At 51.8% G+C, this 11,209-nt stretch overlaps 3 protein-coding genes across 12 annotated transcripts in view; 1 reads left to right on the forward strand and 2 right to left on the reverse strand.

The window, feature by feature from the left end:
- VWA7 (von Willebrand factor A domain containing 7) overlaps nucleotides 1-7,074 on the forward strand; it is an 18,541-nt gene extending 11,467 nt beyond the window's left edge. Inside the window, exons 11-18 of one of the 5 annotated variants that reach the window (XR_005199070.1) lie at nucleotides 803-935; nucleotides 1,042-1,194; nucleotides 1,306-1,398; nucleotides 1,759-2,060; nucleotides 2,138-2,277; nucleotides 2,468-2,642; nucleotides 2,759-2,987; nucleotides 6,695-7,074. Coding sequence is in view for 2 of the 5 variants with exons in the window: in XM_037736317.1 (XP_037592245.1) it covers nucleotides 803-935; nucleotides 1,042-1,194; nucleotides 1,306-1,398; nucleotides 1,759-2,060; nucleotides 2,138-2,277; nucleotides 2,468-2,642; nucleotides 2,759-2,932 (1,170 nt within the window). In the remaining 3 variants the exon portion in view is untranslated. Of the gene's footprint in view, nucleotides 1-802; nucleotides 936-1,041; nucleotides 1,195-1,305; nucleotides 1,399-1,758; nucleotides 2,061-2,137; nucleotides 2,278-2,467; nucleotides 2,643-2,758; nucleotides 2,988-4,137; nucleotides 4,713-5,424; nucleotides 6,223-6,694 lie in introns of those variants that run through there. The other 4 variants (XR_005199072.1, XR_005199071.1, XM_037736317.1 and 1 more) reach the window with 4 other exon arrangements.
- On the reverse strand, nucleotides 4,007-5,856 carry SAPCD1 (suppressor APC domain containing 1). 2 transcript variants are annotated; one of them, XM_017522364.1, is made up of 5 exons: nucleotides 5,690-5,856; nucleotides 5,302-5,442; nucleotides 4,699-4,794; nucleotides 4,503-4,592; nucleotides 4,007-4,421 (listed from the first exon to the last, which is right to left on the reverse strand). In XM_017522364.1, the coding sequence occupies exons 1-5, from the start codon at nucleotides 5,801-5,803 to the stop codon at nucleotides 4,326-4,328; spliced, it is 537 nt and encodes a 178-aa protein (XP_017377853.1). In that variant the 5' UTR covers nucleotides 5,804-5,856; the 3' UTR covers nucleotides 4,007-4,325. The 2 variants fall into 2 exon arrangements, with proteins under 2 accessions (XP_017377853.1, XP_037592256.1); XM_037736328.1 differs by having other exon boundaries at nucleotides 5,302-5,571; nucleotides 5,690-5,821.
- The window catches only part of MSH5 (mutS homolog 5), a 26,815-nt gene continuing 21,789 nt past the window's right edge, over nucleotides 6,184-11,209 (reverse strand). For all 5 annotated transcript variants that reach the window (XM_037736322.1, XM_037736319.1, XM_037736321.1 and 2 more), the window contains 13 exons: nucleotides 10,722-10,850; nucleotides 10,363-10,435; nucleotides 10,110-10,219; nucleotides 9,812-9,892; nucleotides 9,478-9,565; nucleotides 9,013-9,202; nucleotides 8,772-8,898; nucleotides 8,160-8,309; nucleotides 7,598-7,672; nucleotides 7,244-7,387; nucleotides 6,904-7,041; nucleotides 6,672-6,745; nucleotides 6,184-6,440 (listed from right to left, as the gene is read on the reverse strand). In XM_037736322.1, coding sequence (XP_037592250.1) covers nucleotides 6,329-6,440; nucleotides 6,672-6,745; nucleotides 6,904-7,041; nucleotides 7,244-7,387; nucleotides 7,598-7,672; nucleotides 8,160-8,309; nucleotides 8,772-8,898; nucleotides 9,013-9,202; nucleotides 9,478-9,565; nucleotides 9,812-9,892; nucleotides 10,110-10,219; nucleotides 10,363-10,435; nucleotides 10,722-10,850 — 1,491 coding nt within the window. In that variant the 3' untranslated portion in view covers nucleotides 6,184-6,328. The remainder of the gene's footprint in view (nucleotides 6,441-6,671; nucleotides 6,746-6,903; nucleotides 7,042-7,243; nucleotides 7,388-7,597; nucleotides 7,673-8,159; nucleotides 8,310-8,771; nucleotides 8,899-9,012; nucleotides 9,203-9,477; nucleotides 9,566-9,811; nucleotides 9,893-10,109; nucleotides 10,220-10,362; nucleotides 10,436-10,721; nucleotides 10,851-11,209) is intronic.

Here is an 11,209-nt window from a genome sequence, read left to right on the forward strand (position 1 = left end):
AGATAGATAGATAGATAGATAGATAGATAGAAAGATAGATAGATATATATAGAGAGATATGGAGTCTCATGCTGTTGCCCAGGTTGGAGTGCAATGGTGTGATCTTGGCTCACTGCATCCTCCACCTCCCAGGTTCAAGGGATTCTCCTGCCTCAGTCTCCCCAGTAGCTGGGATTACAGGCACCTACCACCAGGCACAGCTAATTTTTGTATTTTTTTTAGTAGAGCCAGGATTTCACCATTTTTTTGGCCAGGCTGGTTTCGAACTCCTGACTTCAAGTGATCCACCTACCTTGCCTTCCCACAATGCTGGGATTACAGGCATGAGCCACAGTGCCCAGCCTGCATTGCCCTTTCATATCAGTAAACCCCTCCCCAGTTGGCCTCCAGTTTTCTGCCCTCAGGGTTACCACAGAAAGTCCTACCATCTTTTTTTGGGGGGGTTGTATTCTGTAGAGACAGGGTCTCATTATGTTGACTAGGCTGGTCTTGAATCCCTGGTCTCAAATGATCCTCCTGTGTTGGTCTCCCAGGTGCTGGGATTACAGGCATGAGCCACCATGCCTGGCCTGTCATCTTTTAATGGGGTACAAGATGTGATTGTCTAATCCTGAATCCCTTGCCTCCAACTTTGTCACTGACCATAATAACTTCATCCCTGGCCCTGTGCCCCCCTCTCACTGGCGTCCCTTTCTCCGTGTGTGACATGGTTTCTTTCCATCTCCCCTTTCTTCTTATTTGTTCCCACCTGATCCCACACCTCATCATCTCCCCCATTTTCTGGTCCTGCCCATCCCTCAAGGTGACTCTTCCCCTGGACCCTCCTGTTGTGCTGCCTGGGCAGCCACTTGTGTTCAGTGTGGATGGGCTGCTCCAGAGGATCACAGTCCGGATCCACGGAGACATCAGCAGCTTCTGGATCAAGAACCCTGCAGGTACCTTTGAAGGCAGGGCAAAGAATGGGGCCTGGGAATAGACAATTGGGGGAGTGTACTCAGGGAGAGCAAGTGTTTCATGTGACAATTTATTCCCTGACCCCAGGGGTCTCCCAGGGCCAGGAAGAAGGCATGGGTCCTCTGGGTCACACTCGCCGCTTTGGGCAGTTCTGGATGGTGACCATGGATGACCCTCTGCAGACAGGAACCTGGGAGATCCAGGTCACAGCTGAGGGCACCCCCGGGGTGAGAGTGCAAGGTAAGGAGGGAGGCGTTCCTGGGAAGGGGAAGGAGAGACTGCAGGCCTCAGAGAGCACTATCAGTCACACTCCTTTAGGGAAGAGTTCTGACTGCCTTTGCCCTCTCCCAGCCCAGACCTCCCTGGACTTCCTCTTCCACTTTGGGATCCCCATGGAGGACGGACCCCACCCCGGCCTCTACCCCGTGACTCAGCCAGTTGCAGGTATATCTATTCTCTGAGCCCCTTCCCACATAACCCCGTTTTTACTATCTCTATATATTTATATATCTATAATGTATAGATGTATACATATATCTATACATATACATAACCTTAACATTGAGTTATAATTTACATAATATGCACTAAAGTGTATAGTTTGATGGATTTCATATAATACGCCCAGTTCAGGATATAGAACATTTCCAGCACCCCAGAACTCCAGCCTGATGCTTCCCATTAGTACCCCTCGAAGGTGACCTCATACTCCCCAGAGGGAACCCCTATTTTGAAGGCCATTAATTCTTTTCTCCCTGTGTCTCTGAATCTCACAATGTTCTCCCCTCCTCGCCCCTGTCCCAGGTCTACAGACCCAGCTGCTGGTAGAAGTGACAGGGCTGGGTTCCAGAGCCAGTCCCGGGGATCCTCAGCCGCATTTCTCCCACGTCATCCTTCGAGGGGTCCCAGAGGGTGCCGAACTAGGCCAGGTACCCTTGGAGCCCGTGGGACCCCCAGAGCGAGGTCTCCTCGCAGCCTCGCTGCCGGCCACGCTGCTGTCCACCCCTAGACCCTTCTCCCTGGAGCTGATTGGCCAGGACGGAGTGGGGCGGCGCCTGCACAGGGCTGCCCCTCAGCCTAGCACTGTGGTCCCTGTCCTTCTGGAGGTAAGATGTTAGGGAAGTTGCGGCTGGGGCTGGAGAGAGTTAGAGCGGCCCCTTCCCTGACGAGCCGTTCTCTGCAGCTTACCAGTCCCTCGGGTTTCTTGGCCCCGGGCAGCAAGGTCCCTCTCAGTCTCCGCGTCGCCAGCTTCTCGGGCCCTCAGGATCTTGACCTTAGGACATCCGTAAACCCCAGCTTCTCCCTCACTTCCAACCTCTCCAGGTGAGGTCCCTGAACCCTTCAGCGCCTTCTGGCATCTTGCCTGACCCATGCTTATCCCAAGTCCCGCCCCTGGCCCCTTCCGATTGGCCCTCAGAATCCTCCTCTCCCCTCCCTTGCCCCTGCAGGCATCCCCTGGCTCTGGGCTCTGGCAGCCTGGGGCTTTAGCCCGACGCCCGTATCCTCTCTCCAGGGCTCACCTGGAACTGAATGAGTCCGCCTGGGGCCGCCTGTGGCTGGAGGTCCCAGACTCAGCGCCCCCGGATTCCGTGGTGATGGTGACTGTGACTGCCGCGGGACGAGAAGCCAGCCCAGTGCCCCCGACTCATGCTTTCCTCCGGCTCCTGGTGCTGGCCCCAGCCGGGCAGGTGAGAGGCACCGCTACTTTCCATCACAGGGTAGGCAAGGCAGGGGGAAGCGTGATGTAGGTTTAATGTGGGTACAGCTCTAGCACACCCTGTCATTCTCCTCCTCTTCCCTGCAGGACCAGCTCGCTGCCCCTACCCACTCACATGACCCTATCTTCACCACGGCCACCCCTGCCTTTTGCCCCTTCACAATGGTGACTCAAGGCAGGGCTGGGGCAGGGCTGTCGGGCAGCCCGTGGTGGGGCACAATTGGAGGGGTGCTGCTTCTGCTAGGCCTGGACTCCTGGTGACACAACAGGCTCTACAGGGATGGGTCTCCAGAACTATTTTCAACCTGCCCCACTGGTAAGAAGACCTGGGACACATTTGCCACATAGGCCTTAGGACCTTGCCTCTCCTAGATTTTTTTTTTTTTTTTTTTGAGACAGAGTCACCATATTGGCCAGGGTGGTCTTGAACTCTGACCTCGTGATCCACCTGCCTTAGCCTCCCAAAGTGCTGGGATTACAGATGGGAGCCACTGTGCCCGGCCAGCCACCATGCCCGGCCTCTTTTGTTTTTTCTTTCTTTCCTTCCTTCTTTCTTTTCTTTTCTTTTCTCTTTTCTTTCTCTCTCTTTCTTTCTTTCTTTTCTTTCTTTCTTTCTTTTTCTTTTTCTCTTTTTTTCTCTTTCTTTCTTTCCTTTTCTCTTTCTTTCTTTTCTTTTTCTTTCTTTCTTTCTCTCGTCCTTCCTTCCTTCTTTTTTCTCTCTCTCTCTCTCCCTCCCTCCCTTCCTTTCTTTTTTTGAGACAGAGTTTTGCTCTTGTTGCTCAAGCTGGAGTGCAATGGCACAATCTCAGCTCACTGCAGCCTCCACCTCCCAGGTTCAAGCGATTCTCCTGCCTCAGCTTCCCCAGTAGCTGGGATCACAGGTGCCCACCACCATGCCCAGCTAATTTTTTGTATTTTTAGTAGAGACAGGGTTTCATCATGTTGGCCAGCCTGGCTGGTCTTGAACCCCTGACCTCATACGATCCACCTGCCTTGGTTTCCCAAAGTGCTGAGATTGCAGGCATGAGCCACCACACATGGCCAATGAAGGTTTTTTTTCTCCACATCCCTTTCCTTTCTTAAAAACTGCGAGACTGGGGGTGAGTGGCTCATGTCTGTAATCCCAGCACTCTGGGAGGCTGAGGCAGGCGGATAGCTTGATTCCAGGAGGTCAAGGCTGCAGTAAACTGTGGTCGCATCACTGCACTACAGCATGGGCAACAGTGAGAGCCTATCTCAGAAACAAAACAAAACAGAAAACCCTGCAAGACTGGGATAGATGGCAATGGATTTTCCCACAATGCACTTTTCCTAACCCTATGAGAAACAAAGACATTTTTGGAGAAAGTTGCTTTCTGGAGCAGCTTCGGTTTTATTTTTGTATTTAAGGCTGAAGGACAGTTTCAATAAACATATCTTCTTCCCAGAGGGATTTCAAAGAAAGACCATTTTTGCATTTCATATAGGGGAGAATGAGGACATGTGACACCAAGAAGATGAAAGAAAGTTTTTAGGAGTAGAGGAGACATGTTACACAGATGTCTGAACTTTATTGACTTACTACCTGGAGCCATTTTTTTAGCTGTTAAGAAGCAGAATAAGGATCCTGGGGCTTCTGACTCTTTCACCAGACTTAGGGGAGTGAGAGGAAGGTTTAGACACGGGTAGGGCCTCTTGGCCCCTTAGGGCAGCCCCACTGAGCCATCTCCTCCTTTGGCTGGGTGAATCCTTTCTGCTGCCTTGACAACTCCTAGAGGAGAGGAGAAACAGACCCTCTGGGCTACTCCCTGCCCTGTAGGGTGTGGCTCCTGCCCTCTCCCTTGAAGTTTACCTGTTGCTGCCACAAGTTCGGCTTCCTTGGTCTTTCCTTTGAATCCTGGGTGGTGCAGGAACTAGCCTTGTTCAGTGTACTTGGGGAGAACTGGAGGGGAAATTCGCTGTGTTTTCTGTTAAGCCAGCACTGACCCCAACAACTCCACTCTCTAGTCCCACTTCCCAAAAGTCTAAACTGAAAACAATAAACTCACCTTCTCCTGAATCAGATTCTGCAAACAGATGTTCACCTTTTGAATCTGGGCTAACTGGGGGCCACCAGGCTCTGGGTGTAAATCTGTTAGAAAATTCTAGAGGAGGAGTTGAAGGCTGACAACATGGTAAAAACCTGAGCTCCATCTGCCACTCTATTCCTGTCACCACAGGCCATCCCTCCCCTCATCTGGATCCCCTCATCCCTCTCAGGCAGGTGGGAAAATCCAATACTCGCACCTCCATCTCTTTAGAGCTGATGTCAGTTCCTCTACCCACTCAAATAGTGCAATAACCCCTTTCACTACTCTTCATGGAGCCTCCCTGTCCATCCCTGCCCCACTGGAATAATCCAGGCCACGCCCTCATCTCCATGGAGTGATCCAAATCCCTCTGAATGGAATGCAGACCAGCTTCCTCCAGCCCCAACAATGAGCACCAACTTAACACTTGGTGGCATCCTGTCATTATGATGCTGCCTCCAACTCATGATCCCTGACCATTAACTCTCCCCTCTCCAGAGTGGTCTCAGGCTGTGTCTACACATTCCCTGCTCCTCCCTCCCTGGCCCTCCCCCAATTCACACAGAGGGGCAGCCCCCTTACCTCACCGAGGGCCCCCAGATGCAGCTGCTGTTGATGTGCCTCCCTCAGACGGTCTTTAAACCAGGTCTGGCCATGCTCTAGCAGCTCCAGCCCCTGCCACAGGGCATCCTGTTCTCTCTCCAGAGCCTGCATCCTCCGCAGCTTGGAAAGGCAAACACAGAGGCCGACTCTTATGCTACAGCAGGGCTCTGGCTCATGGCCCGTCCTCTCCCCCCAATATGGGTTCACTGTGTGGTCACTGAGTGTGAGCCCAGACTGGCCACTGAGGACCTGAAGGGCAAGAGGAGGCAGGCGAGAACACTGTGGGCCCTCAACTTGAGTGGAAATATAAAAGGCAGATCTATGGAGAAAGACTTCCCCTGGGACCTCTTGCTTGGCTGATACTCACCCAAAGGAAGAAGCTCTGGGCCCCTGGGTCTTGGCGGCCTGTCCCCAGCGGCAGCAGCAGGACCGTGTAGGGAGCCTGCACCAAGGGCAGTCCGCCAGGGCCCTGGCTCCCCATGGCTCTGAGGTGGGAAGAGTGGAGCCACTCCCACTGGTGTAGCCTGGACTGGTCCCTCCCCTCCACCCCTGCCTTGCACCCATCCTGCTTCTGTCAGCCTCTCAGGCCCCTTCCTGCTGTGTCTGTCTGAGGCTGGATGTTCCCACTTGAGAAGAGAGACCATCTCCCGTGGGCCTCTCTGTCTTCCCTCTAATTTGTTTTTGTAGGGCCTCTCTGAAGTGGTTGATTCTCATGAAGTCTCCTTGGGTAGAATCCGAGGGTCTTCCTACAGCAATGACACTATTTTTACTGAGGCAGGGCAGGTTCCCCTGTGGATTCCTGCTCTGTGTTTCAGCTCTTTCCTAGTCTCTTTGTTTTGGCTGGCCTAAAGAAACAATACCTTTCTCCAAAATAAACTTTATTCCTAATATGAAACAAAATTTCTAGAGAAACTAAAAATTCTGGGTCTGAAGGAGATAAGAAAACAAAGAGGGCATGGCAGCCCACTGGGGTCTCAGGAGGCTGAGGAGGGCATAGGAAGGACTCTCAGAGGATGCTGGTGGCAGCAGGCAGCACTTCCTGGTTCATGAAAACGTTCAAGTCCAGGTTAGGATCTTCCAAATCCAGTTTCATAAACTTATCCACTAATGTCTGGCAACTGAAGAAAGAGAAAATAGTGAGATTTATGGGAGAATGGACAACCAAGTCCCTGTGCAGAGGGGAGAGGCTGTGGCACAGAAAACCTGGGATCTTGAAGATTTAGGGGTTTCAGAAAGAAATGATGGGTTTCTGAAGGGCAAAGTGCTGGAGGAAGGATGAGTCCCTGAAAAGGGGAGAAGAGCCATAGGAGAAGATGCAGAGAGTGAAGACACTGGGGCCATGCACTCACTTTTCCATTTGGTTCTTTTTTAGCAAATCCTTGACAGGCTTGATGGGTTTTCCACTTCGGATCAAGTCTGAGACCTAGGAACAAGCAAGAAGGTTGGAGGGCTGAGGGGAGTTGGGGAAGAGAAGGGGAAATAAGGGTCAGAAATTCTGTGGACGTAGACCCAGGTCCCAGTAGGAGTAGGAATGGAAGGGAGCTCTGAGGTGGAGGTGGTTGTGCATTTGGATCTCATCACCTCCTTGCCACGAGCCACGAGTCTGTTGGGAAGCCCAGCCTGGATAGCTGTGTGGGAGGCATGGCTTGCCTTCGCCACACCTTCGCAAACCTGATAGAAGAAGACAAGGTCATTGCCATCCTCACAGGTCTCCATGGTCTTAAAAGAGAATAAAAGACAGTATATTGTCAATCACCTCCTTCCTGTCCTGAAACCTTTGGCCAATCCCGTGGGGAGGGAGAAAAGGGAAGGGATGTGATCTTTGTACTGAGGGAGCCCTTGTTCTGACAGAGGAGCCAATCTCCACCGCTGGGAAATTCAGAGCCTAGGGGCCCCTGAGGGACTAGATTGATCTCCTCACCAAATACTGCACCAGGGGTCCTTGTGGCAGCAGTTGTAGCTGAACAAGGCTCAGAAAGTTGGTGGCCACAAAGATGTGGGGGCATGTGCGTCCAAGTGCCAGCCAGTGTCGGAGCACAGCGGCCAGAAGTGCAAGCCCATCCACCTGCAAAGAAGGCAGAGATTAGGGTTCAGAGCCATGGGGATCCCATGTGTCCCTCTGCACTTGCACTGGCCTTTCCCTGTCTTATGTTCTGTTTCTTTTCTGCCCACACAGCCCTATTCTATTCCAGAGGTCCAGCCTCACTCTCGTGCTCCTTCATCCTCCTCTGTTTTCCCCTCCTTAGTTTCTCCCCTTATCAGCTTCTCCCCTCACCGTGTTGGTTCCCTTTCCAAATTCATCAATGAGGACCAGCGACTGTGCAGTGGCATTGTTCACTGCTTTCGCCACCTGCTGGGCGTAAGGTGGACAAGGGAAAGTTAGTATTGGAGGCCTGTAATGCACTGACCACAGTTGACCTGTGAATAAAGCTGTATATGTGACATCCCCACTGCACTGCAAGTTCTAGAATGGTGAGGTGCATGCTTTGTTCATCCTCTCTTTGCCAACAGTGACTCACACGAAGCAAGCATTCATAAAGTGTTTGTGTTGGGAGGCCGAGGCGGGCGGATCACCTGAGGTCAGGAGTTCAAGACCAGCCTGGCCAACATGGTGAAACCCCATCTCTAATCTTTAAAAGAAAAAAAAACATAAAAAAATAAAAATAAAATTAAGAGGTATTTGTGGTATTGATTCTTTCTGTCTCTGACCCTAGTGCTTCCCAATTTTAGTATAGAGGGTATGCAGCAGAGGGCATGCTTTCCTGTTCTGAGCATTTTCAGGGGTTCCTTCCCCATTACCCGCTCCCTCAATCCCACCTCCCTTTGCTCCCTTTGACCTGGTTGAGGTCGATCATGAAGGTGGAGAGGCCAAGGGAGATGGATTCACAGCTATGTATTCGCGTGAAGATGGCATCTACTGCCCCAATTTCAGCCTCCTCTGCTGGCACAAAGCTGCCTACCAGGGCCATGAATACGATCAAGCCTACCTGAATAGGGAAGGAGACAGGGCCTTGGGGGCCTGGTGCTATGGGCTGAGGTGAAAGAGAGGCTCAAGGCATGAATGACAGATCAAAGAGAGATAGAGTGAAACAGGAAAAAAAGGTAAAGAATACACTGACTCTGTCTCTCCTCCCCCAATCCTGATCATAGCCCTGTTGGCTAATTTAGGATCAGTAAAGAGGCATGGGACATGGGCAGAGACATACTTGGGAGTAGCGTGTACCTACTCAGAGGCGGGTGGAGGAATTTGAGCCATGGAAAGTTCCATTAGAGCATGGCTCTCTAATAGAGAATGAGAACATGTGAGATGGAAGCACACGGTCCTTTCATGAAGGGTGGGGTCAAAAAACAGGGGACAATTGCTTCAGGAGCCTGGGTTGGGTGTTGCAAGTAGGGGTGGAGTAGATGCAGAAGATGCCAGAGGCCCAGGCTGTAGGGCTTCTCCTCACCTGTTTGAGGTATATGCTCTTCCCTGATGAGTTGGGTCCGGTGATGACTTTGACCCTTCCTTTGTCCCCACCACATTCTGTGGAGTTGGGCACAAAGGTTCGGGCACAGAGTTCCATCAGAGGATGTCTGCAGTGGGTGGAGAGGCATCTTGCATAGCTTGTGGATCAAAATGGATGAAGCCCCAGAAGATGGAGCCTTTGGACCCCTCATGTTTATTCCTCCACCCACCTCTATTCTTACCTGCCATTCTGGATTCGTACCCCAAGGACTTGCGGGGAGTAACGGGGCCTTGAGTATCCATAGTCCCGGGCAGCACTGGCAAGAGCCAGCAGGACATCCAGGCGGGAGGCAAGGTCTAATACTCGGGTTAAGACAGCTGCTCGTGCCAGCACCTGGCACTGCAACTGGTACATCAGCAGCGTCTCCTGGTCTGAGAGGGGGTGAGGGAGGGAGCTGGAGGTCAGCTCCAGGGGAAACTGAAGGAGAGGCAGAGGCCCCTGGAGGGATCTGGAAACAGGTGTGCAGATAAAATCTGAGACCTCAAGACATTCAGAGGAAAAGATACAGAGTCAGAGTGAGAGAGAGAGAGTAGGAAGAGAAGGGGCCTGTCGGAAACATTCCCAAGTTGTCCACTCTCCTCCTGCCCCTGGCTGCTGCTTTTTTAAAAACATCTTACAATGCACATAACCTCTGGCTCCTCCTTACCCCGGATCTCACAGTGCAGGTCCCCCAGCAATGCATCCAGCTCCTTGGTTCGGGCACTACGATAGTGAAGCTTCTCCTCTGAGAGAAACTGGGTACCGGGGTTCAAAACTGTGGGCTTTGCATCTCTTGGTCCTCCTCTTCTTCCTCACTTTTCTAACCTCACCTCTAGCCCCTAACCCTGACTTCTCTTTCCTTTGCCTCAGTGCTGGTAAAGCTCAGAATAAAACCACAGAGGAGAGATCCCATACTGGGCAGTGCTGCTATGGGGTAAGGCCCTCCCTCAGCTGCTGACTCATTTTCCTTATCACTCACCTACAGAGGTTAAGGGTCTTACCATGAAGTCCAGTCCATCAATCTCAAAGTCACTGGCCTCTACCATGGAAGACAGGCGAGGAATACAAAGAAGGAAGCCGATCTGGGGAGAGTAAAGAGGAGATACTCAACTCTCCTGCTTGGAGACTTACTGGACACCTCCTCTCCCTAGAGGAAGCTTAAGAGATCCCTGTATCCCCACAAAAAGGTGTTCATGTTCTTCAGGCTGCCCCATAAGTTTTCTTATCTACCAGTGTGTCTTTCATAAGCTATCTCCCCCAAAAGACCTCTGAAGGCTACACCCACTCTCCTACCCTCACCAGAGGGATATAGATGACACTGCATGAAGGAATACGGGAGTCCAGATTCTCCAGCTCCTTGCGGGCAATCTCAGTGAGGAAATTGGGAAGTCCCATCAATCTTCGCTTTTCTACGAGGGTGGAAGACGTGGTTATCAAAAGTGAGGCTCCTGCCCTGGTTGCTATAAAGATCCCCAGCTGTGGTGACCACCTGCCAAGGACGGTAGTCCATCCCTGCACAGGGCTCACAGGCCCATCCTCACCCAACACTCACTGTCATCAATTTCAGGATCTATGTTGGGGAGGACTGTGAAGCGATTTTCAGCAAGACTGCCCTCAAAGTCTACCTGAGGAGATAAGAGGTACTGCTTCTTAGCACCCGGTACCCTCTTTCTGTCCTGTTCCTCAGCTCTCCTTGGGCCCCAATTCTCCCTGCAGTCCTGCTTTAACTCTCACCCTCCAGATACTTCCCTGAATTTCTGCCACCTCCTCTCACCATTCCATTCTTTAACTACCCAACTGACCTCAATAACTCCCATGCTTCCCCATCTCGCACACTGCATTCCCTGGGCTCCAGTCCCTCTCCTCTCTCTCCGACATCCCTGGGTGCGCTCGCTCTTTCCTTCCACTCACTACTTTCCCAATGAGGCTGGCGATATGGTGCAGGTCATCAGAGAACTCTTGGGCAATGTCCCGAAAGAGCTGGATGGACTTCGGCAGGGAACGGCAGGCATCCCTCAGGCCCAGGGCACTGTACACAGTCTGTGAGAGAAACACAACAAGGAGGGCAGCCCATATGCAGCTCAGGTTGAGGTAGGGACAGGGACAAACTCAGAAGAACAAAGATCAGCAGAGAAGATCACAGTAACAAAGAGGGAAGATCTCAAAGGCAAAAAGAAACAGTGAGACAGAAAATGGCATCTGTAAAATTCGATGCCAGGCACTATGCTAAACCCTGCAGCTACAAAGACAATTAAGATACGGTCCTGGCTCAGCACGGTGGCTCACACCTGTAATCCCAACACTTTGGGAGGCCAAGGTGGGAGGATCGCCTGAGGTCAGGGGTTTGAAACCAGCCTGGCCAACGGGGCAAAACCCTGTCTCTACTTAAAATACAAAAA

This window comes from Cebus imitator, unplaced genomic scaffold, assembly GCF_001604975.1.
Source record: "Cebus imitator isolate Cc_AM_T3 unplaced genomic scaffold, Cebus_imitator-1.0 Scaffold24, whole genome shotgun sequence".
NCBI classification, from domain to species: Eukaryota; Metazoa; Chordata; class Mammalia; order Primates; family Cebidae; genus Cebus; species Cebus imitator.

Excerpts from the sequence above, each read along its gene's own strand:
- SAPCD1 (XM_037736328.1), bottom strand. The coding sequence starts at position 5,803 with ATGGGGAGCCAGGGCCCTGGCGGACTGCCCTTGGTGCAGGCTCCCTAC. Across the intron at positions 4,795-5,301 it reads ATCTGGGGGCCCTCGGTGAG|AATTTTCTAACAGATTTACA; the intron begins GTAAGGGGGCTG and ends CTCCTCCTCTAG. Across the intron at positions 4,593-4,698 it reads AGAATCTGATTCAGGAGAAG|TTCTCCCCAAGTACACTGAA; the intron begins GTGAGTTTATTG and ends TTTCCCCTCCAG.